General features: G+C 46.1%; 1 protein-coding gene across 3 annotated transcripts in view; it reads right to left on the bottom strand.

Annotated features, from left to right (window-relative positions):
- The window catches only part of NSD2 (nuclear receptor binding SET domain protein 2), a 149,414-nt gene that overhangs the window by 111,450 nt on the left and 11,628 nt on the right, over positions 1–26,336 (bottom strand). For all 3 annotated transcript variants that reach the window (XR_012645318.1, XM_074992331.1, XM_074992333.1), the window contains exon 2: positions 1,887–2,515. Coding sequence is in view for 2 of the 3 variants with exons in the window: in XM_074992331.1 (XP_074848432.1) it covers positions 1,887–2,486 (600 nt within the window). In the remaining variant the exon portion in view is untranslated. The remainder of the gene's footprint in view (positions 1–1,886; positions 2,516–26,336) is intronic.

Raw genomic sequence — 26,336 nt, 5'->3', positions numbered from 1 at the left:
ACAAAAGTTTTGCAGCCACTGCTCCTTTCCTATAGCAGGATAACTATGTGGTCCCACCAGTCTGTGCTTCTCTCACAGAACCAGAACTGTTCCAGTGTGTCAACAGGACCCAAGTGCCAGCAACATAAGCCAACTATTCCAACCAGTGATTTTGTGCATGTCTGTTCATGGCCTCCTCACATTCTTCCTCACTCCAGTGGCTTGGAACTACTGTAGCATAACACACAAGGTATTCACAATGCTTGCCACAGCAATCTGAAAGAGTAGGATCCATGCTTTCCCTACTATGACATCTGCACAGTCAACCAGGGGAAAAGGGTGAGAAAACATTTGCCATTGCTTTCAAGTAGGGGATAGGGAGGAGATGTGAGCGTTACGTACCTGCACTGACGACACGTGCCCAGAACCACCTGCTGCAATGTCCCCCCTCCTCCCCCCATCAGGCACTGGAAGCCTAACTCACAATGCAAAGGGGTGAAAAGAACTATGGAATAGCTACCCACACTACAGAGCTGTTGAAGTCAAAGGTAGCCACACTACTTGGGATGCACTCCATCAACCTCATGCACACAGTGAAGACATACAGTTTCAACTTTACAAAACCAGATGCTTTAAAAAAAACCTGACCAACTCTCAAAGTGTAGTCATATCCTTATAAATATAATACACATAAGGAACCTGTATTGCAGGGGTACTTTTCACTTATGAAAGGTACGAGAACAAGCTATTGTCTCATAATTGGGAGTTTACAAAAAAAGAAAGGTATATCCACTCGTCATTTTAAGATGGAACAAAATTAACCACACTTAATCAAGTGCTAATGTTCACATTTAAAATATTAGAATTTGAGTTAAAAACACGATGACCTTTGATGAGTAAATGATATAGCGATATTTTACACAAATAGGTATTGTGGAGTTAACGTAAAATCAGAAATTAAAAAGTTAGCTGAAAGAGGCAGCCACAACGTATTGTAGAAGTTAGGAGCTGAAGGTTAGACAAAAGTTATGTTTACGGAAACAATTCAACAGCAGATAATGGAATAACTCTAACGTTTTTAAGTAATTTAAGTTCCTTTGAAATCAGGGAAAATAGAACAGGTAGGCCGTGTCTACACTAGCCCCAAACTTCAAAATGGCCACGCAAATGGCCATTTCGAAGTTTACTAATGAAGCGCTGAAATGCATATTCAGCGCTTCATTAGCATGCGGGCGGCAGCGGCACTTCAAAATTGAAGCGCCTCACCACCGCACGGCTCGTCCCGACAGGGCTCCTTTTCGAAAGGACCCTGCCTACTTCAAAGTCCCCTTATTCCTATCAGCTCATGGGAGTAAGGGGACTTCGAAATTGACACGCCTCGCCACTGTGCGGCTCGTCCCAATGGGGCTCCTTTTCAAAAGGACCCCGCCTACTTCGAAGTCTCCTTATTCCCATGAGCTGATGGGAATAAGGGGACTTTGAAGTAGGCAGGATCCTTTCGAAAAGGAGCCCCGTCGGGATGAGCCGCAAGGAGGTGAGGCGTGTCAATTTTGAAGTGCCGCGGCCGCCCGCATGCTAACGAAGCGCTGAATATGCATTTCAGAGCTTCATTAGTAAACTTCGAAATGGTCATTTGCGTGGCCATTTCGAAGTTTGGGGCTAGGGTAGACGTAGCCGTAGACCCAGAAAACGTTAAGATTATTAGGAACTGGGCACAATGTGATGGTCCAAAGATCTAAATGTTCTTAAATCCAGAGTCATCAACAAGATTCATTTATTTAGGGAAGGTGTATACTCAAAATACTTGAAATTAAAAAAAAAAAATGGTTCATATATGGATCATGCGGCAGTAATCTAATAAATAAGGTTAGAGGGGGAAAGAATTTAAATAAAAAAAGACTTATTACCTTCTTTTCAGAGGGGCTTGAAGTCTTTGATACTAATGCTGCTTCAACAAGACCTTGCTCAAGTAAGGAGTCATATTTTATGCTTCTTTTTCTATTTCTTCTCTCCTTGTTTGCTGGTTTTTGTTCATTTTCCTCTGACTGGGACATGGCTGCTCCACTGTCTCCACAAATGGAAGATTCAAAGAGAGGCTTTCCGTTCATGTAGGTTTTTGTGATTTTCAGCTTAATCTCTGGAGAACCATTCTTGATAGGAGTAGTGTTAGGTGGTGTTCCCACTCCTTTTATTTGCTGGGGTTCAAAGCGCAGCTTGGCATCTTGTGCCCCAGACTCACCATTAAACACACGAGAAGTTAGATCTTTCAATTTATCGGCTGGAATAAACGGAAGGCTATCATGGCCATTATATTTTTGCATGACACCCTCCTGTAGAGTGGCAGAAAGTTGTGCTTTGCCTAAGTAGACAGAACACTCACGATTCACTTCACAATTCTGTGTTTTCCCATTGGCATTTCCAAGGATCTCTGGTACCTGTTTCATTTTGATGTGATTCACAATTTTTCGAGTTAACAGCGGAGAACTTCTTTTGATGCTAAAGTCCATTCAGCCCAGACCTTTCCAGTCCTATACAGCTGTAAAACAAAAATAAAACAAAACCAAAAAATATGTTAATACAATAAGATAGAAGCATATCCTAAAATAATTATCATTTATTGTGTCTGTTTAAAACTGCTTCTGTAAGGATTTAATCTCCACAAAACCGTTAAGATTTTTTAAAATGTTGATCTTCAGTCTCCTGAATCTTCAACCTAAGCACTGCAATGTGTGTTACTTATTGCTAGTGCATAAGTAGCAAAAATGTCGAAGAAACCACTCTAATTTCACGAAACATACTCTAGCCAAGTCCAGATAGGAAAACCAAGTGATTTTAAAGTATTCATTTTAATCATCTACAGCTCAAATTTTTCACACAAGTCCCATAAGCAATTTCATTTACTTCAAAAAGTGTGAAAATTAAAATGTAGACATAACACGGCATTAATAACAAAATCATGTAAAAACTGTTACATTCTAGTAAAATGTACCAGATTAAAAACTCCCATAGATTCAAGTACACTGTGTGTTCACCCATCAAGGTCAGGAACCACTGTCTGAATCAGAACTGCAGCTTGTTTGAATCCAGAGACTGAGACTAGCAGCTCCCTCCCCGGCATCCGGCCTGTGGCAGGGTGGCAGGAAGAGGCTCTGCATAGCACTGCTGCAGCTTGCTGCCATTCCCCCAGCTAGGGAAAAGAGAGGGGATGTGGCAGCACTGCCCAGAAGCGTCATCCTGCTGCCGACACAGTAGAGGGCAGTGCCTGGGAGCAGGAGGAGGGAACAAAGAGCCAAGTGAATCTGGGGGTGCTGCCCAGGTAATCTGTACACAAGTCACCCAGACCCTGTGTGCTCAAGCAGCTCCTGAACCCCCTCCTGCTCAGGAGCCAAGACGAGCCACAGCTGAGGTCAGAACTGAGGCTGGCAGCAGGGCTACAAACAGAGCTAGAAGGATAAGGCTGAAATCAGGTACAAAGCTAGGGCCTACGGCTGAGGGCAGGCACAGAGCAAAGCTAAGCAGGGAATAAGGCTGGATGGCACTCCCTCCCTCCCCCCATTGGAGCTGATCTGGGCACCACTGTCACAGCCCCTAATGTTCCTCAGTGTCCCCTAAGAGAACGTGGCCAAATTTTGGGGACCCCTGCTCTATGTACATACAGCATAGTTAAAATCAGCAGGACCAAGATGCATATTTAATTAGAGATTCATATATAATTAAGACTGGCAAAGCAAAACACACCTATGAATTCAGGATGAATGGAATTAGAACATCTGTCTACAATTACATACTTTCGTCCAAACCCCATCAATTAACAATTGACTTGTGCATGACACCTGATACCTCCTTTGTGACCGTGTGCGCCATATCAACAGTTTTTGGTAGGCACACTGAGGTCACCATTACTTAGTAGTTTACTCAGTTACTTCTTGAACTGCAATATTTTATTCATGATTATATTGTGAATACCTTTTCCTCTTCTGTACTCCAGAGCTATTTCCTGAAACAATAGTTTAAGATATCAAGAAACTTCCTCTCTAAACCAGGAATAGTGAACCTTTTTGGGTTTGGGCCCCACAGACCAAGAGAAAAAAAGTTGGGGGCCCTGTGCAAGTGAGGAGGGGAAAAACCCACACCTCACAAATATGGCTCCCAACTGATAAGCAGGGAAAAAAACAACACCCCTCATTTCACACATGCAACTCATGGTGTCAGGGTTCCACTCATCCAACTCCAGCCCTGTGAGGGCACACCAAGACTTAGGGTTTCCCCACAGGGCCAGATTAAGTCTTCTGGGGACCTGGGGTCACTAGATTTTGTGGTGTACCCCAGGCTCTAGGTTGGGGCCAAACATGAAGTGTTCAATGCTTGGGAGACCCCAAGGGAACAAGGATTAGGGGTGGGGGTACAGGATCTCAGTGGGAGTAGGGAGTCAGAGCAGCCCAGCAGTGTAGGTCTTGGTGAAAGAGAGGGAGCAGAAGCAGGCTGGAGGTGGTAGGTCTGGGAAGGAAGTAGGATCTAAGAGCTGACTTGGGAAGGGGCAGGGTGAGGGGAATGGCAGTACGTAATTGTTCCCTCCCCCAGCAAGTCTGAGCTCTCAGACTGCATGCTGGCTGCAGCTTGCCTTGATCGGGCCCAGGAGGCTCAGGGCGACTCTCCCCCACCCCCACCCCCGCCCCCCGCAGCAGGAAGCTGGCTTGGCACACGGCTGGAGTGCTACTGCCAGCTATCCCTGCTGCTGGGGGGGGGGGGGGGGGCAGCATAGGGAGGAGAGGAGGAGCCCCAAGCTTTGTGAGCAAGATCAATGCAAGCAGCAGGCCAGATCAACCTTGTTTTAACGGGACATTTGGTCAGTTTACATGTGCAGCTGAGGTCACATTTTTACTGTTTTATTAGCTTTAGGTGTCTCTGATTCTCTCAGAATTATGCAAGAGAAATTCTGCACAAATAATTTAGGCTACACAAAGCAGTGTCATTTTGTACACCTAAAAGACATTCTTGAATGAATGCAAGATACGGCTAGTCCACTGTGATTACGCCTACCGTAAGAGTTATTGTTCTATTGCTATAGTAAAATAACTTGATGGCCTGCATAATTCAAGACAAATTTTGGTTATAAAATAGTAGTGGAACACCCAGGAAAAAGTATCAGGAATAAAATGAAAGAGACGTGAAAAAAATCAACTGAGATTTGGATGGTAACAGAATTAAAGGTTAAAAAAGTAAACTATGAAGATTTAAAACTAATTATATTAATCAGGAGGTTAAATTCAACTAAAGTCAAGGGAAATGTTGTCAGCCCTTTTCACATTCCATAACCTCCATATTTGTACAACTTAAAATCTGTCTACACTACAGTTTAAGTCAACACAATTTAAGTTGTGTAGACAAGGGTATGTCAATGATAGAGCTTGGCTCACACTGACATGTATCTTCACCAGACTAGTGCACCTGCATCACTGTATGTGTAGATAAGCCCTAAAGTCACATCGATTCCTATAACTATGCTCCTCAGCAGAAGCACTCTCTGAATAGTATCATTGGAAAATGTTTGAAACCTACTATAATTTGGAAAGCACTATTGTAAACAAATTTAGTATATGATCAGTATTAGAATAATTAATACCACTACAACCACTCAGTGGATGGGAGGCAAGTTTAAAAAATAGTAGCTGTACAGGAAATTTGTGGAAATGACAAATACCAAACAACCTCCTCTACAACAGAATAATGAAACTAAAAACTAATTCAAATGTTAGTAAATGCCAGGCTTCCATATGCTGATTCAATGCAATTTTTAGCATTAATTGCTTCTACAAGAAACAGCAATTCCAGACAAATTACATAATGGAGACACAAAGATCACAGAATAAATTATGAAACTTAAAATAATTGCAGTTGGCACGACACCTCTTTTTGAGCACTTATTTTTTACTACATATGTATGACTTACCTTGTACCTCCCACTCAAATTCCTCGTGCAATTTTACAGCACAAAAAGCCAGTGACTTATTTTAACCATCTAAACAGCCTAAGCACACAAAAAAGGTCTCTGAAAACCTGCCATGTACTGATACCCTGATAACCATGAGAGCTCTTCTGGGAGCTGAGTGTCTGATCAAAAACTACACAGGCTTTTGGAGTAAGAGGTTTGTATTTTACAACCCCATTGCATTTGTTCTAAGTAATTCATTAACTTTTTATTTTTAAAAACTATGTGTTATCATTCTTGCATATATTTTCTAAATTAGAAAGTCATTTGACAAAAGAAATTTAATCTACAAAACTAGACAGCTAGAAAGCGTGGTATTTGTTTTAATAATCAAATTCAACTTTCCTATCTGTCTGTCTATGCACAACAGCAGAGGGGAAAACTGTAGATCTCTGAAGATCACATTTAAATATTGCAAGTACTGAAAGAAAGGACTGAAAATGCAGCTGGTCGGGAATTTTTGATTAAACAAATCTTTAAAACCTGAAAATCCCAATTCTCTGAAACCATATACATAAAGGAAAGCAGTTGTTTCAACAAAATCAGGACACGATTTCAGGTCCTCAGTGGAATTTTTGCTCAAAAGCAGGCATCACACACACACCTGGAACACAAAAGACAAAATATAAGGACTTGAATCTGGGCCCATCACATCTAACAAGTATGTTAATCAGAGTAATAGAATTTCTCTCCTTCTCAATATATAAATTTTTACACAAAAAGTTTATATTCAATCAAGGAGTGAATTAAATGAAATAAGTCAGTGTAACCAGTTCAGAGGCAAATGAGAAGCACAAACAGTAGTCAAACACACACAGAGGACTCAAGGCCAAGTTACTAGGGAATTTTAGGACATGGACCTAAGTAGGGCAATCTGCACAACAGCAGACAAAAACAACTGAGAATAGCTGAGGGAGGTAAGCAAAGAACCTATGTTGGAGGAAGAAGAACAAAAGGGACAGGAGTCAACACTAGCACATAAATCAGGAACACTGCAAACTTATAGGTTGTGTATCAGAGTATAGCAATACTGAACGAAGTGAGATAGTCAGAAAGATACAGTAAGGTCTCAGAGTATGCAAATCTAGAGCATGCCACCCTGCTCTTATAAGGCTGACCCCCGATCTACACAGTAATCTCCCACTTTTCGCGGCTTCATGAGTTTCGCACAATGAGAAGCTCCTGGGCTTTCAGCCTGCCCAGCTTCCCGCAGCTCCAGGCAGCTAGGCAAGCTAAGAGCGCCCCCTCCCCCTGCTTCCCAAACTGGGGAGGTAGAGGGAGAGGCTTTTAGCTTGCCTAGCTGTCTGCCCCTGTGGGCAGCCAGGCAGGCTAAAAACCGCCTGGCCCCCTGCTTCCCAGAGCAGCACTGCTTGACAGCCACACCAGCTCACCCCCGTTAAAGTCCCCGCCAGCTCAGATCCTCCAACTCCCCCACCGCCACCGCCACAGCCCCAGCCGCACGTGGGCGGGGGGGACGCCGCAGAAAGATCTGGTCCCAACCCCCATGCCCCAACCCCGCCTCATGTGGGCCTTGAGCCCCCACAACTCCCATGTGGCCCCAGCTCACCCCGCTCATGGCTGGCTCTGCACATGCAGGGCTCCAACCTGCCCCCTGCTCAAGCACCCAGCCTCAGTGCACCCCCAGTAAATCATCACCCCGCCCTGCCAGCTCAACCCCCCAGAAGCCCCAATTCACACCCTCCCCCATGCCTGGGGCTCTGACTTCAGCTCATGCCTGGGGCACCAACGCCCAGCCCCCCTCCACTCAACCACCCCGTCCCAGTGCACCCCCCTCTCAATCCCCCTGCCCGGCTCAACCCCTCCCTCCCACAACCCCAGCTCACCCCCACGCACACACTTGGGGCTCCAGCTGGCAGCCACTGCCAGATGGGATAGAGCCCCTGTGCATGCTGGCAGCCCAACCCATGTCTGCCCTGGTTCACCCCAATTCAATCCTGCCCGGCACGCACTGGGCTGTCAGCCGCTGCAGGTGCATGAGGCCCTACCCAACCCAGCTAACCCACTGCTCCAGTTCACCCTGTTTAACCCTGCCTCCCCCCACTCCCTGGCATGCAGGGCTCCAGCTTCAACATGCACACAAGGCTCCCAACCCCCCTACCCACCACCCTCACAACCCCAGCTCCAACCTCCTGGCCAGGCTCAACCCCTGTCCCCACCCCCTGCTGCCCTGGCCCAGCCCCCTGCAAGCCCCATCTTAACTGTACCCTCCCACCACTCTTCCTGCCCTAACCCACCCCAGGCTTAACCTCCCTACCCCCTCCCAGGGTCCCAACCCATTCCCCCAAGCCCTCCCCAACTTATACAAAATTCAAGGCAGGTGAGGGATTCGTGGAACACAACCCTCGCATCCCTCAAGGGATTACTGCACCTAACTGAACAATGTGACAAGAATATAACAACACAGCAGATTAGGGTTAACTCTGCCATGAAGCTTCTAGGAGTTCCATGTGAGTCCCAAGTGTGGATAAAGGAGAAGGGTTAGTCAGAATGGCCACCATGGATGTAGAGGCCTTTTACACCAATACCCCACATGAAGATGGACTCCAAGCTGTTAGGTACATTATTCCTGATGAGACTGAGGCACAAATGGTTATGGAGCTTGTGACTTTGTCCTCACCAACAACTATTTCAGATTTGGGGACAAATTATACCTTCAAATCAGTGGCACTGCTATGGGCACCCACATGGCTCCTCAGTATGCCAACATTTTTATGGCTCACCTGGAACAGCACTTTCTCAGTTCTTGTCCCCTAGCGCCCCTCCTCTAGCTGCGCTACATTGGTGACATCATCATCTGGACCCATGGGAAGGAGGCTCTTGAAGAGTTCCACTGTGATTTCAACAGTTTCCACCCCACCATCAACCTTAGCCTGGACCAGTCCACACAAGAAATTCACTTCCTGGACACTACTGTGCAGATAAGTGACGGTCACATAAATACCACCCTATACCGAAAACCCACAGACCGCTATGCTTATCTACACGCCTCCAGCTTCCATCCAGGGCATACTCCATTGTTTACAGCCAGGCACTAAGGTACAAACGTATTTGCTCTGAACCATCAGACAGAGACAAACATCTACAAGACCTTTAGCAAGCTTTCCTCAAATGACAATACCCACCTAAGGAAGTGAGGAAACAGATTGATAGAGCCAAACGGGTACTCAGAAGTCACCTGCTACAAGACAGGCCTTGTAAGGAAAACAAGAGAACATCACTGACCATCACATACAACCCCCACCGAAGGCCTCTCCAGCGCATCATTACTGATCTGCAACCCATCCTGAACAATGATCTTTCACTCTGACAGACCTTGGGAGGCAGGCCTGTCCTCGCCTACATACAGCCTGCCAACCTTAAACAACTCCTCACCAGCCACTACAAATCATAAACCAGTGACTCTGGGCCTGGAACCAGCCCCTGCAACAGTTCTCGCAGCCAACTCTGCTCTCATATCTACAATAGTGACATCATCACAGGACCTAACATCAACTATACCATCAGGGGCTCCTTTACCTGCACATCTACTAATATAATATATGCCATCATGTGCCAGCAATGCCCCACTGCAATTTACATTGGCCTAACTGGACAATCTCTCCATAAAAGAACAAATGGACATAAATCAGGCATCAGGAATGGTACAGAAGCCTGTAGGAGAACACTTCAATCTCCCTGGACACTCAGTGGCAGATTTAAGGGTGGCAGTCCTGAAACAAAAAAAATTCAAAAAATCAAATGGAGAGAGAAATCTCTGAGCTGCAATTTATTTGCAAATTTGACTCCATTAACCATGGATTAAACAGTAACTGGGAGTGGCTTGCACCTTACAAAGACAATTTCTCTGTTCTGGGTGTTAATATCTCCCCATTAGATGCTGACAAAGGCTCACATCCCCGTCTGATCTGACTTGTTTTTATCTCCTTTGATAAGTACTGTTGAGACTGGGCCATTTCCACCTTACTGAATAGACCTGGTCATCTCTGTCCCTCCCTTTTACTGGGACCCCATTCTTTAAATACCTCTCTGAAACCACCTCCCCCACTCATGCATCTGATGAAGCGGGTCTTTGCTCAAGAAAGCTTATGCTCCAAAATATCTGTTAGTCTATAAGGCGCCACAAGACTTATTGTTGTTCTCAAAGCTACAAACTAACACGGCTACCTCTCTGACGTTGGAAGAAATGTTTTAACAAAACTTCTATTGACAGACAGCGTCTACACATAAAAGCAGATCGATCTTTTGATCCGCTCTGTGGACAAAAGGGCCCCCCAGAGCATCTACACAGCTTTTTGTCAACAATTTCTGTTGACAAAACGCATTTTGTGTGTGCACACTCCACGAGTTTTGTATACAAAAGCCCAAGTTTACAAAACTCACTAATGTAACCATAGCCTAATAGTATAATTAAATAGCTCAACACCCATTATACAAGTCAGGTGCCAAATGTGGTTATTCTGCACATCAAAGATGCATTCCTATGTTTTACTGTCCAGACTGCTAAGAGCATTTATACAGCATTATTTATCATTTCCTTCTACCATTTTGGCAGCAAATCTCAAGAGATGCTCTCTCTAGCCGTGTCTACATGTGCCAGCTACTTTGAAGTAGCCGCGCCAACTTCAAAATAGTGCCCGCCACGTCTACACGTGGCGAGCGTTATTTCGAAGTTGAAATCGACGTAAGGCAGCGAGAAGTCGAAGTCACTATCCTCATCAGGAGATGGGAATAGTGCCCTACTTTGACGTTGAACGTCGAAGTAGGGCACATGTAGACGATCCGCATCCCGCAACATCGAAATAGCGGGGTCTGCCATGGCGGCCATCAGCTGAGGGGTTGAGAGACACTCTCTCCAGCCCCTGAGCTCTATGGTCACCGTGTGCAGCGGCCCCTTAAAGCTCCCTGCACCCTGTGTTCCTGTGCAGGAAGCTGAGAGCGCGTGCAGGTGGCAGCACTGCCACATGGCTAGCCTGCACACACCTCTGCAGCCCCAACTCACCACCCCTGCAGCGATGGCCGCTCGCCAGCCCCCCAAGTGCCCCCAGGGCACCCCCCGCAAGGGGAGCCAGGGCTCCCAGGCAGCCAGTCAGTCTGGGAAGAGGCAGCGGGGCCCCTCCTGGATGGAGACTGAGATCCGGGACCTGCTGGGGCTCTGGGGTGAGGAGGAGGTGGTCCAGGTAATGGGGAGCAAGAGGCGGAATGCGGATGCATTCGCTCGGCTGGCCGAGGGCTTGGCTGCCCGGGGTCACCCTGCCCGCACTCCTGACCATGTCAGGAGTAAGGTTAAGGAGCTGCGGCAGGGTTACACCCGGGCCCGGGATGCGGCCAGCCGATCTGGGGCCGCCCCTGCCACTTGCCCCTTTTACAGGGAGCTCAGGTCCATCCTGGGCCCCCGGCACACCTCCTCCCCGCCAGCCACTCTTGACACCTCGGCCGACGAGCCCCAGCAGGCCCCAGAGACGGAGTCCGCCCCGAAGGCAAGCCCCGCACCGCAGGGGCCCCCCCAGGAGCCCACCCCTGGGATGCCGGAAGAGGAGGAGGGGGAATCCTCCTCCAGCAACAGGGGGCTGCGGATTGCTATCCCATCCTGGAGCTCCAGCAGGGCGTCCGCCCAGAGGGTATCCCCCAACTGTGGGAGCGAACCGTCAGGTATGTACCCCTCCCCGGTGCACACCCCCGGGGTTAAGGGGCGGGGACAACAGACATGACCAGGGCCCTCCACATGCCCAGATGACCATGGCCCCAAGGACAGCAGTGGCATGTCCCTCAGAAGAGTGCATCAGCCCCAGCCCCCCAGCAGGACAGCGCCATGCCCATCCCTGGGGGTGGGACGGGTGGGACACCCATCAGCAGCATCTCCCGGGGACGGGGATAGGGAACCAGCAGCAGAGGGGTGGGGGGACAAGGGCCACGGGTCAGGGCCCACACTAACGGCTGTCTCCACTCTTCTTCCCCCCATGTTCCGCAGCTGCACCGGCCGGGGGGGGGGGCGGGGGGCGGAGGGCAGCAAGGTCTGGGGCTGCTTCCTCCTCCCCTGCGGGCAGCTCCTCTTCCGTGAATAAAAAGTGGTCCTGCATAGCACTGAGCAGGGCAAGCACTGCTCTTGCAGGGGCGGCTGGGTGGGCCTCTGGCTGCTGCTGCTGAGGGTCCATACTGCTTCGATGGGTGTGTGTGTCTGTGGCTCTGCAGACCGCGTGCTGTGCAGGCTGAGTGTGTCTGGGAGGGGCCCTTTAAGGGAGCGGCTAGCTGTTGCCCCAGAAGTGCTAGTCCACCCTGTGACCCTGTCTGCAGCTGTTCCTGGCACCCTTATTTCGATGTGGGCCGCTTTGGCGTGTAGATGCTCCCCTGCAGTGCCTACTTTGATGTGGTGCTGCCCGATGTCAACGCTGAACGTCAACGGCACCAGCCCTGGAGGATGTGTAGACGGTATTCATCGAAATAGCTTATTTCGATGTTGTTACTTCGATGTAGCGTCCCCATGTAGATGTAGCTATAGTGTCACAGAAATTATGGGCTAGGCAAGTAGGACTATTTTTCTGCCAAACAAAGGAAATGGAAGAAAGTTATCAAAAGAAAACTTCACTCGAGCTTCCTCTATGGCTTCAGAAAAACTCCTTCGAAGCTGAACAGCACAAAAATTGGCTTCCTTCTAACATATTTGTGAGTACAAAACTTTTAAACACATTTATCTGCAAACACCACCTTTAACATATACAAATCAGGCTTTCTACTGATGTTGAAAAAAAGCGAACAGATTGCAGATTTTCTGTAGGAAGCCTGGAGAGGGAAAACATAAAATAAAGCTAATTTTGTAATTATACAAGACTTCTCTCTCCTCCTCTTTCATCCATCTTGAGACCACGCAAAATTTCATACTAATTCGACAACTGCAAATGAATCCATACATGATTCACATATAAGTAAAAGGATTAGGGCTAGGATGATACCTTCTAAATACTACATTGTAATATCCTCGACACTTGTGTATTAAGATTCTATTGTACGGTAAACCCCTGAGATATGCACAGCCATAGCGGTCAGTTTCCCAGGTCCCCCAAGCAGTGGGAAGATGGGAAACAGGCTATCCCTGGGTTCCCAACTCCCCGCCACTCTGGGAGCCAGGAAACTGATCAGCCTTGGTGGGCTGATCAGTTTCCCAGCTCCTAAAAGCCTGGGGAGCTGGAAACCAGGCTGCAGCTTAGTTCCTATCCCTCCCCGACTTGCACAAAAATCTGAGTTATGACTTGAGGGTTTACTGTATATAAAATTATGATGTCAAAAGAGACATCCAGATTGCATGCATGTCTTGCAGGACAGAACAAGTGTGTAGCTAAGCACATTTTTAACATTGCATCTCACTCCCCAATTGTTAGGAAGACAGAATTACTGCCAAGTTATTTGGAAATCACTGTACACAAGAAAAATATTGGACCACACCAATTTTCTTCTAAACAAAGTTGGTTATGTCACAACAAAAGCATTAAATATAAGCAAGTTTGATGTTTTAACAATAAGCAATTATCTAAGTGCAAATCAATGCATTAAAAACTGAAAGAATGACTCATGCTGTTGGGACAGAATGCATAAAACACTAAAGTTTACCAAATTCTCTTTATAAATTGCCCTTACATAGAAAAATTAAATCTTTTAGTGTGTCTTTAAGACATGGTGTGAATAGCTATTACATGCACATATAAGATAACTATTCATAAAAAAGGCACAGAGAGGAAGCCGTGCTAGTCTATACACTATCAAAACAAAAAGCAGTCAAGTAGCACTTTAAAGACTAGCAAAATAGTTTATTAGGTGAGCTTTCGTGGGACAGACCCACTTCTTCAGACCATAGCCAGACCAGAACAGACTCAATATTTAAGGCACAGAGAACCAAAAACAGTAAGCAAGCAGGACAAATCAGAAATAGATAATCAAAGTGAGCCTTCCCCCCAACCCCTCCACTCTCTGATTTGCTCACCTTGATTATCTTTTTCTGATTTGTCCTCCTTGCTTACTGTTTTTGGTTCTCTGTGCCTTAAATATTGAGTCTGTTCTGGTCTGGCTATGGTCTGAAGAAGTGGGTCTGTCCCACGAGAGCTCACCTAATAAACTATTTTGCTAGTCTTTAAAGTGCTACTTGACTGCTTTTTGTTTTCATAAAAAAGGCAAAGATGTTCCATTTTAGCAAGGTAGTTCTGGCCCTTTTGTTTGTTGTTTTAAAATGAGCAGGTTTCAAATTCTAGTATGAAATTATACTTTCATTTAAGAAAAGAAAAATAAAAAAACCAAAAAACTTTATATCTGGCTTATCCCTGCCTTAACAAAAAAGAGGCTGAATCTCTTTTCTATGTGACAGGAGAAATGTAGCCCATTAAGTGATTGCCAGAACTGCCTAGCTTGGAGACAAGGAGCTGACAGCTGTGGCCTGTTAGTCTACATGTCTCAGTAGCCTAACAGCAGTTATGTCTAAGTAAGGAAGCTATAAAAATAAGATGTTTCCAGAGAGGGGAGGGGGAAGTTTGCTCCAACTTTCTCCGAACTCAGGAGACTCATGACCTACTCCTACAATGAAAAGCAAGGAAAAACCGGAAAATTTGTTTCCTTCTACTGACATGAGAGACCACACTAACTCTCAGAACCAATAAGCACTGATGGCAAGCGGGAAAGTTATAATATTGCTTTTTCTGGTGCAGCAAAAATAATTACACAAATCTGTTCCATTTGACTTTGCGCAAAGCTTTTCAGGCCAATCGCAACAAAAGACCCAACTCTGGGGGTGGGACTTAAAGAGTGTGAGAGAGGAAAAATTAAATATAATCTCTACATGATCAGGAGAGGGGAAAAAAGTCCTTTTTCACTTTGCTTAAGCAAGTCTAAGATTCATTCCTGCCACTCAAAACAGGTAGCTTTACTGAAAGTGACTGGATTTCCTACACGTTGTTGGAGAAACAAAGACTTTGGACAGCAACTATGGTTAAGAGCTCAGTCCAGGAAGAGGACCACAAAACAACGGAAGGAAAGAGGAACCCGCATCTCCATGCTCAATACCGAAGGAAAATAGTGCAGCCCGTCCACCACACCCAGAGAGCAGAGTGAAGATAACTACTCTTTTCCAGCCAAGCAAAGGAACTTCAGCTTGACCACACCAAACAAGGCACACACTGATGATGTGGGCAGCTCCACAGGATCCATGTATATCATTCTGGTGGCAATACCAGTATACCATTTTTTCCCCTAGCTTCTGTCCACCCAAAGCTAGAAGAGAATAACTACATTGGATTTCTTACTAGGGCACATCACCTGATAAACTAGCAGTTTGTCTTCTCTCTCTCTCCCCACCATGACCTCCCAAAATAAATGCCTGCTACATTTTTTTTTCATGACTGTACTTGAAACTTCCCTTATTTTCTGGACCCCCACAAAGATGTCACAACAGTGGCCCTTCTTCTAGCAAAGGAGGGTTGGATAAAACAACCCTCTTCCAAAAGCATTGAGTGTTGCATCTCTTATGTTCCTAAATCTCTATTATCCTCAGAATGACAAATTTAATTTCAAATTAATTATCCAACTGGTGCAGGTACTTCATGTCTCTCTCCCACACCAGTCCCCAAACCCTCTTTACTTCTAGCCATTTTTCATTCTCACTGTACCCACTCATCCCCTCCATCAGAATCAGGATTTTACTTCTACTTTTCCTGTGTAACATTTCTACAACAAAATGAAAGATTACATTTGTCATTTTCCAACTTAACATAAGAACATAAGAATGGCCATACTGGGTCAGACCAAAGGTCCATCAAGCCCAGCATCCCATCTGCCGACGGTGGCCAATGCCAGGTGCCCCAGAGAAGGAGAACAGAAGACAAGTGATTTATCTCCTGCCATCCATCTCCTGCCCTTGTTATGAAGGCTAGGGCACCATACTTTATCCCTGGCTAATAGCCATTTATGGACCTGACCTGCAAAAATTTATCAAGCTCTTTTTTAAACCCTAATAGAGTCCTGGCCTTCACAGCCTCCTCGGGCAAGGAGTTCCACAGGTTGACACTGTGCTGTGTGAAGAAAAATTTCCTTTTATTAGTTTTGAACCTACTACCCATCAATTTCATTTGGTGTCCCCTAGTTCTTGTATTATGGGAAAAGGTAAATAATTTTTCTATATTCACTTTCTCCACACCATTCATGATTTTATATACCTCTATCATATCGCCCCTCAATCGCCTTTTTTCCAAACTGAAAAGTCCCAGTCTCTCTAGCCTCTCCCCATATGGGACCCGTTCCAAGCCCCTAATCATCTTAGTCGCCCTTTTCTGAACCTTTTCTAATGCCAATATATCTTTTTTGAGGTGAGGAGACCACATCTGCACGCAGTACTCGAGATGTGGGCGTACCATAGTTTTATATAGGGGAAGTATGATATCTTTTGTCTTATTATCGATCCCTTTTTTAATAATTCCTAACATCCTATTTGCCTTACTAACTGCCGCTGCACACTGCGTGGATGTCTTCAGAGAACTATCCACTATAACTCCAAGATCCCTTTCCTGATCTGTCGTAGCTAAATTTGACCCCATCATGTAGTACGTGTAATTTGGGTTATTTTTTCCAACATGCATTACCTTACACTTACCCACATTAAATTTCATTTGCCATTTTGCTGCCCAATCACTCAGTTTGCTGAGATCTTTTTGTAGTTCTTCACAATCCCTTTTGCTTTTGACTGTCCTGAACAACTTGGTGTCATCTGCAAACTTTGCCACCTCACTGCTTACCTCATTTTCTAGATCATTGATGAACAAGTTGAACAGGATCGGTCCCAGGACTGAGCCCTGGGGAACACCACTAGTTACCCCCCTCCATTGTGAAAATTTACCATTTATTCCAACCCTTTGTTTTCTGTCTTTTAACCAATTCCCGATCCATGAAAGGACCTTTCTTGCTCTTGCTGCCACTTGTCTGTGCATTTTTGGAAAGGGGAGGGGCAAAGCAGACAGACTAGTGTGAAGCTTTTGTGAGATTATCATGGGAATTTCTTCCCAGCTTTTTAGAAGAGAAAATGTGTGATAAGGGTTGAAAATACAAACACTAGCATAAATTGCAAAGGATCGCAAAATTGGGTGTACACTGTATGTTGAGTACTTAGATAGTCTGTAGACCTTATCTACAGAAATGGGCTAATAATCCTAAAATACCCCTAAGGAGATATTCTCTCCTCCATAAAAGGCCAGTCACCATGAACAAAAAATGACATCTATAATATCAATTAATTCAAATAAAATACACATTCTACTCAAATCTCTTCAATAAGTTGATAAATTGAGGCCAAAAAGATTTACTCCCTCTCCCTTGGAATGCCACAGCCTCATCTTTGGCCGCGTCCACACTATGAGCTAAAATCGATTTTATTAAAAGTGATTTATTAGCGCTGGGTTTTACCAATTAAATTTTGAGCAGCCTGACCTTCCCACAGACTCCCTGCAAAATCTACTTATTGCTGCCACACACAAGTTACCGAAATCGACTGTTGCAGTAGTATATTGTGGGAACCTATCCCCCAGTTTCCTGAGCCCCGCAGAATTCTGGGTATTTTCACTGGTGCAGCATGGGGAAAAAAAATGCCCCACAAGTGACTGTGGGTATCTGACGACCTCTTCCCACATTTCACTTCCTCCCTCATTCCTCTGCTGTGTTAACCAAACGTCTGAAAATAGTGACCATCGAGGGAGACTTCTCACAGGCAGATAAAAGACCCCTACCCCAGCCCCCCGATTATAGCCAGCCCCTGAAAATCGTGACTGCCGGAGACTTCCCCCCAGTGGCTAGAAGACCCCTGAATATAGCCAGACCCCCAGCCTTTGGATAAAGCCCATATAAAAAATTTGCTCTGAAAGAACAGCCTCTCCAGTGACAGTATCTTTTTCTGTTGACCAAAAATCGTGTCCGCTGGGGGAGATTTCCCCAGGTGGCTAAAAGACTCCCAGCTATAGCCAAACCCATGGCCTTTGGATATTGCCTGTACAAAAATTTTGCTCTAAAATGACAACCATTCTAGTGGAAAAGTATTTTCTTCTGTTGACTGAAAATTGTGTTTGACAAGGGCGACTTCCTCCAGCTGACTAAGGACTCTCGCCGCATGCCAGCAGCCTAGCACCTTGCGCAGCATGTCCCTTTATTGGTTCAGGGTCAAGCCACGTGATGCTGCCGGGTGCAGGGGTCAGAACAAAATATAAATGTCTGAAAAGAAGTTTCTTGTCCAAGCACAACCCCCCACCCACAGATGAGCTAGCATGTAATGTGGGTGAGGGAAAGTTCCAGAATGAGTGACGCCCCTTGGGGAGGGAACAGAGGGGATGTCAGGGGCAGGACAAAATATAAATGGCTGAAAAGAAGTTTCTCATATCATACTAGCATGACCCCAACCATAACCTAGCTACCAGCTGGTGCAAGGGGACAGCAGCTGGTGCCAGACAGCACAAGGAAAAAAAAGACAATTAGCAGAGATAGACACCCTACAGCCATGGGCCTCCAGGTGCCAGACTGAAATGTTCTTCCTGTTGCCTAATTCCTTCTCATCTGACAGCAGTGGAGACAGAAGAGGCCAGAGTGGATAACTGAGTGACGTTGTGGGGCACATATGGGACATCTCTGGAGGCTAATGAATTTGATTTAAAGACATGACACTTCCTAGCTACCCTTCATCCGGAATTTTAAATTTGAACTGAATGCTACGCCTGTCAGCTTCCAATAGTATGATATCGATATTATGTCAATTTTAGTGCACCATAAATCAAACTAATGGAATTTACAGTGAAGACAGCACCTGGAAAATTGGGCTAAATGCCTTAAAATTGGTATTATTTCATATAGTGTAGACACAGCCTTCAACTGCATTGGAATTATTCAACTACTCAAACTGCAACCGAAAGAAGCACCCTGGTATAAGTAATTGTGACAACTGAAAAAAAGATTCCAAAGGCAGTACTGACTTTTATAGGCTTTTCTACACAAGGATGGTTATGTCAGTATAGTAACATCGATAAAACCCTCTAGTGTGGGTACAACTATATCAAGATAATTGTGCTCACACTAGTATGGGCCATAAACAATACTGGGGTAAGCACACTAACTGCTAGAGCTATGTCCACACTGAAGGGTTTTACCAGCATAGCTAGAGTTGTTGTGAGACAGGTACAGATAACCATGAACAGAAGTAGGATCACAGCCACTTAACTGTAGGTGACCCCCAAGATGGCCTCCACTGATCTGACCAACCCATTTTGAAAGAGACAGTGTAGGGAAAATGAAAACAGTGGCAACTACCATCTTAGAAACAGATTTCAGAAGTGAATCTCTTAAGGAATCCCCTATCTGAGGGCACACCCTTAAAAAAGAGTAAGAGAAAGGTGAAAACTCCCATAATCCTATCAGACAAGTCTCCATATTATACCATAAGGTATATGGTAACTTAATCCTTATAAGGGCTTATGCTCTGAGAACAAAGTTGTATTATGCAATTGCTGACGACATTTTAGTTTGCTTTGTTCTTGGAATCTAAGCTTTTTCCATCACTAACATCCAGTACAAGGGAGCTTCAATGACAAATACACTTTATGAATGCATTTCCTTTTATCGATTTTAAACCTGCTGCTTATAAATTTAATTGATTATCCCCCTTGTTGTTATACTGTTGCTTTACTTCAAATCAGACTGTTGACTGAGGCTCTCTAATACTTGTTAATATGAAAAGAACAAGTTTCTGCAAAAGTGCCTCAAGTTCACAAACATACTTGCTCCTGGACAATGAGGTAAACAGTGAGGTGGCAAAATTTTTAGATGATACTATACTGCTCAAGACAGTTAAGTCCAAACCAGACTTGTGAAGAGCTTTAAAAGGATTGCTCAAAACTAGATGACTGGTCAACAAAATGGCAGACAAACTTTAATGCTAATAAATGCGAAGCAATGCACATCAGAAAATACAATCGCAACTACATGTGTAAAATGATGGGGATTAAATTAACTATTATCACTCAGGAAAGATCATTGTGGATAGTGCTCTAAAAACATCTACTCAATGTGCAACAGCAGTCAAAAAAGAAAGCATACGGTTAGGAATCCTTGAAAAATTGATAGAGAATAAGACAGAGCATATCTTACTGCCTCTATATAAATCCATGGTACACTCACATCTTGAATACTGCTTGCGCATGTGGTCACATCATCTCAAGAAAGATATCTTGGAACGCGAAAAAGTTCAGAAAAGGGCAATGAAAATGATTAGTGGTATGGAAGGGCTGCCAAATGAGGAGAGATAAATAAGACTGGGACTTTCATCTCAGAAAAGACTAAATTAAGCATCGAAAATTGGGTGGAACTTGTTAAGGTAGATTTTCTAGCACCTGATTTTGTAAAGTCAAAAGGTGCTTATCCACACTGGTAATTAAAGTTGAAGGAGTGTGTCCCCAATATCATTACTAGGTTCATCTTTCTCAGCAATCCACTGTGGGTACCTAACCCCAAGTTCCTGCTTCCTGTTGCATTGTGGGTTCCTGTCCCAGTGCGTGACGAGACAAAAATGGGCCATGGGTCATTCTGAATGTTTGTCGTCAGCATCCCACAGGGTACTTGTCTCCTTCCCCTCCCTTTGGAAAGCAACAGAAAAAAGGGGTTTTGCACCCTTTATTCACACCTCATGCAGACACCATTGCATGGCTAGCTAGCACTGAACCTGTGCAGCTTAAAAAAGTTGTGGCAAGTATTATGGGCACCTCGCATTGTGTTGCAGCATGTGCAGAGGCTAACCTGTCATCAAAGCAATGAAGACTCTGAGCAGGACACAGATATATATGAAAGGGAGGCACTGGAGAAGAGGAAGGGGGAAATGTTGGCTGCTCTCAATGCTTTGTACATAATGGAGTGCTGGTTCTGATGCTGTCAAATGAGCGCAGACGGGGGTGGGACCACACTGTTCTGCAGGTATGGCACAATCAACAGTGGCTACAAAACTTCTGCATGCATAAGGCCACTTTCATGGAACTTTATTAATTGCTTTCCCCCTATTCTGAACTGCTGTGATACCAAAATGAAACCTGCTCTGACAGCCAAGAAGCGCATGGCAATTGCTCTGGAAGCTTGCAGTGCCAGACAGCTACCAGTCAGTGAGCAATTAAAAGTGGGAAAATCCACAGTGGGGGCTCCTGTCATCCTGACAGCAGAGGCAATTAATACCCTTCTGCTGCAGAAGACAATGACTCTGGGTAATGTGGAGGACATAGTGGATGGTTTTGCTACAATGGGGTTCTCTGCGGCACAGTGATAGATGTAACACATCCTTCTCCTGGCACCAGACCACGGTGCCAGAGTTCATAAACTGCAACAGGTACTTCTCCAAGGTATTGCAGGTGTTGGTGGATCAAAAGGGCCATTTCCCAGAAATCAACTTGGGCTGGTCAGGAAAGGTGCATGATGTGTGCATCTTCAGGAACTCTGGTCTGTTCAGAAAGCTGCAGAATGGAACTTTCTTCCCAGACCTGAAAATCGCCATGGGAAACACGGAGATGTCAATAGTTATGATAGCTGATCCAGCTTGCCCTTGCTCCCTTGGCTCATGAAGGCATACACAGGCAGCCTGGACCACAGTAAGGAGCAGTTAAACTACAGGCTGAACAAGTGCAGAATGGTAGCAGAATGTGCATTTGACCATTTAAAAGCCAAGTTCAGGAGCCTACTGACTGGGTTAGACCTCAGTGAAGGCAACATTCCCCTTGTGGTGGCAGTCTGCTGTGTGCTTCATAATTTATGGGAGAGCAAGGGGGAAAATTTCATGCCAGGCTGGAGGGCAGAGGCAGATCACCCAGCCAGTAATTACGAGCAATCAGACACCAGGGCAATAAGGAGAGCACAGCCAGTGACACTCCTAATCAGGAAGGCTTTGAAAAACAGCTTTCTGAATGACAAGACAGCAACATGACAAGCATGCCGGTTACTCTTAAGGAAGTGCCTCCTGAATGATGTGTGCTTGACCTGTAAACCCTCCCTCCCCCCCACCACCACTATGCAACACAAGCAATAAAGGCACTGATATTGCAAGGTTAATCATTTTTATTCAGAGGACACTAAAGGAGTTCATGGCATGGGCTTTGGGGGTGGGTAACCATGGGCATTTTGACATCACAGGTGGGGGAATGTCAGCCTTTAGCTCTCAGAAGAGTCTCTGGGAGTGGAATGAAAGGGTGCCCTTGACTTTCCACTCTGCATTCTGAGGTGCAGGTGGGGGAGTTTAGGGAGCACAGTGAGGAAGGCATGCGGGCTGCAGTGGGGCTCTGTGCTCCTGCATCAGGCACCGCAGGAGTTGTGTTTACTGCCTCATCAACTGCACCATCTCCTCCTGGGTCTCCAATTCACACTGTCAGAGGGCTCTCCTTTCATCCCAATCAGTTCAGCTCTCCTCCGGAGTGGCTCTCCTCCATACATTTGGTTGTGCCCTCTCTGTACAGGTGGCTTCCATGTGCTCTAGGAACATGTCTTACTGCATTTGTTTTCTCCTGCAGATTTGTGCCAGTCTAACTGCTGGAGGCGGAGCAGCAGCAGTCAAAAAGCCTGCTGTTGAGCATACTGCAACACACCATAAATGAATGGCAGACATTAAGAAGAGGAAGTTACTCACCTGGTGCAGTAATGATGGTTCTTCAAGATGTGTCCCCCCAGGGGTGCTTCACGGTGGGTGTTGAGATTCTTCCATAGCCAGGGTTTCCTGCACAGTGCATATTCAGAAGTGCCTCCTTTTGCTGTCTGTAACACACATGGCATGGGCTCCTACGTTCCTCCTCTAGCTGACAATTAGAGTAGGACCCTAAAAAGCAGGGGAAGGAAGAAGGAAAGAGGTGCACCCATGGGAACATACATCTCGAAGAACCAACATTACTGCACAAGGTGACTAACTTCCTCTTCTTCTTCGAGTAGTGTCCCTGTGGGTGCTCCACTCTGGGAAACTATAAAGCAGTAGTCACAGAATGGAGGTGAGTTTCGAGCTCTGTCACAACCACAGTAGACAACGCAGCTTGGCCCCCTTGGATAGAAGATGCAATGTTAGGCGCGAGAAAGCAGATGACCACATGGCCGCCTTAGATATGTCTGCGAGAGGTACGTTCTTCAGAAAGGTGGTGGTGGAAGACACGGACCAGGTTGAATGGGCCATGACAGCGCGTGGAAGCTCTTTATAGTGAGGTGCATAACAAGTGTGGATAAAGGAGAAAACCCATTTTGAAAGTCTTTGAGATGAAAAGGGCAGGCCTCTGATCATTCCTCAAAAAGACAGTCTCCCTGGTTTTTCCTTTCACCACCGTTTTGGATGTAGAAGGCCCATGGTTGATTCAGAAGGCCAACACCCAATGGACATCCAATGTATGCCACGCTGCATGCACTGGGTGCATGTGTGACTTCAAGAAAAACACAAGTAAGCGGATCAGCTCACTGATGTGAAACAGCAAGGGAACCTTGGATAGGAACTTAGGGTGAGGTCGCAAGGTAACTATCATTAGGGCGGCCAGGTCCCCAAAGCGATCACCATAAGGAACAAGACCTTCATACACAAGTGAAGCCAGGAACATGTCACCAGAGACTCAAAAGATGGCTTCATCAGGCAGTGAAGCACATAATTAAGGTCCCATATGGGAACCAGGGGGGCAGACTGACAAGGTGTTTTGAAGGTCTGCTAAAAGCGCTTGGTGACAGGCTGAGCCAAGAATGAAGGCCCCCCTTTGGATTGCTGGAAAGCTGCTAGAGCCGCAGTGTGCATCTGAAATGTGCTGAGACTAAGGCCTGATTCATGCAGCTGCACGATGTAGTCCAGAAGAACAGGCAAGTGTACACTATGAGGAGTGGTGGGAGTGCATCCAGTGGGAAAGCCGCCACCGCTTATAAAGGTAAGGTTTGCATGTCTATTTCCATCTGCTTTTGGAGAGAATTCTCCTTACTCCCTCAGACCAAGCGGTTTTGGCTTTGTTGGAGCCATGAAGGAGCCACACATGGAGGTGAAGCTTGAGGGGATCGAAATGCTGAGTACGGCTGAAGTCCTGAGACAGAAGGTTACGGTGAGGAGGAAACAGATAAGGAGCGGCTACTGTCATCCGAAAGAGGTAAAAATACCGAAAGAGGTAAGATACCAAGTCTGCCTGGGCCAGGCTGAAGCTACTAGAACAACGAGGGCTTGGTCTTGCCTGATCTTAAGTAGCATCCCGTGGAGAAATGGAATGGGAGGAAATGCATACAGAAGCAGGGTGGTCCATCTGATGGTAAAGGCATCCTTGAAGGAGTGCTTCCCAAGTCCAGCATGGAACAGCATCAGTGACATTTTCTGTTGTCTCTGGTGGCGAACAAGTCTGAGGATAACCCCACAGTCGAAACACTCAATTGAGGGCCGCCGTATTGATTTCCCATTTGTGATGATCCATGAATGTACAACTGAGAGCATCAGCCATGACACCGAGTAGTCTGGGAAGATACGTAGCTAAGGGACAGATCTAGTGTCAGGTGTACCATGTCCACAGCTTCATGGCCTTTGCACTGAGATATGGTGAACGGACTCTCCCATAGCCACTGACGTAATACATGCATGTGGTGTTGTCAGTAAGAACATTGACTGATTTGCTGGCTAGGAGATTCTGGAAGCAGTGGCAAGCATAGTGCCACTGCTCGAAGTTCCATCAGATTGACATTAAGCGTCTGTTCAGTCCAACTGCCTGGTACTGTGTGATTACCAAGGTGTGCTCCCCAACCAAGGTGGGAGCGGGGGGAAGTCTGTGCTAAGAGTGACTGATGGTGGCAGCTGGTGAAATGGGTGCATACATCCCTAAAATAGGCAGCATTGCCTAGAGTCCTTCACAGAATGAAGGACCTCATCAATTTTGTTGGCAAACAGATGCTGGCGGTCAAATGGAAGGTCTTTAACCTTGTGCTGGAGTTCTCTGAGCACCCTTGAGGGAATAAGCCAAGAGGTATGGCCGAGGTGGTGACACATGTCATCACGTTGGCTTTATCCATGGCCAACTGCACAGCTATACTGGTGATGGTGTGGCCCTCTTTTATGGTGCTGGACAGTGTCTGGCATTGGTGTTCCAGTACTGCCAGGACAAGTTCCTGCAGCTTGGAATAGTTCTGAAAGTCATAATGGGCAGCACGAAGGAGAATGGTGCCAGAGTACACTTTATGGTCCATGATGTCCCATTTTTGCCTTGAGCTGCGGATCTAAAGGATTTTGTTTTGTTGCTGACCACATCCACTGCTAGGAAATCAGGCAACTGGCGAGTGACAAGAAACTCAGTGTCCTTGAGTGCAACAAAATATTTCTTGTCTGCCTGTTTGCTGGTAGGGGCAATGGATGCTAGGGTTTGCTAGAGGGTCGTGGTTGGGTCCATGACAGTCTCATCCACAGATAATGCCACCCTAGAGGATGGCAGGGATTGCACCATGCGAAATAGTCTATACTGCTTCACCAGGACCTCTTGAGTGCCCTTGTCCAAGGACTGTGCCACATGGAGGATTAGGCCCTAGAATGATCGAACCTCATCAGTGGAAGGTGGCAACATAGAAAGGACAGCATGATCTGGTGACAAGGAGTATGGGCTCAGAGAGGAGGCCCCTCCTCCTTAGGGCCGTGTCTACATGTGCCCCAAACTTCGAAATGGCCATGCAAATGGCCATTTCGAAGTTTACTAATGAAGCGCTGAAATGCATATTCAGCGCTTCATTAGCATGCGGGCGGCAGCCGCGCTTCGAAATTGACGCTCCTTGCCGCCGCGCGGCGCCAATTTCGAAGCGCGGCTGCCGCCCGCATACTAATGAAGCGCTGAATATGCATTTCAGTGCTTCATTAGTAAACTTCGAAATGGCCATTTGCATGGCCATTTCGAAGTTTGGGGCATGTGTAGACGTAGCCTAGGAGGCAGAAGGGGGCATGGATGGAGGGAACTGTGCTGTGGATGGTTATGGCCAAGGTAGGCGTGGTTTTATCATCGAGGATGGTGCCACGTCAGACCACAAGAACCACTGTTGCTCTGGCTGGGAGTAAGGGTCAGCAAACCATGGAAAAGGAGCATGGTATGGCATAGTGGCAGGAACTGGTGGGGCATCCTGCCAGGGATGTACAAGGCTCAAATGTTGCAGAGAGAATACACTGGTGCCATCAGATCTCTCACCTGGCGTTGGCGGTCTAGACTGAGAGGCGAACCATGATGCCTAATGGTTAGATCAGCAGGGTGAAGCTGTGAATAAGGTAATGAATGGGGCCAGTGAAGCAGTGTCATTGTGGGTAGCTGACTAGTCAATATTGACATCAGTGCTGGGTCCCTTGGTG

Source organism: Carettochelys insculpta, chromosome 4 (assembly GCF_033958435.1).
Source record: "Carettochelys insculpta isolate YL-2023 chromosome 4, ASM3395843v1, whole genome shotgun sequence".
Taxonomy (NCBI): domain Eukaryota; kingdom Metazoa; phylum Chordata; order Testudines; family Carettochelyidae; genus Carettochelys; species Carettochelys insculpta.
This window is presented reverse-complemented; position numbering and strand designations above follow the sequence as displayed.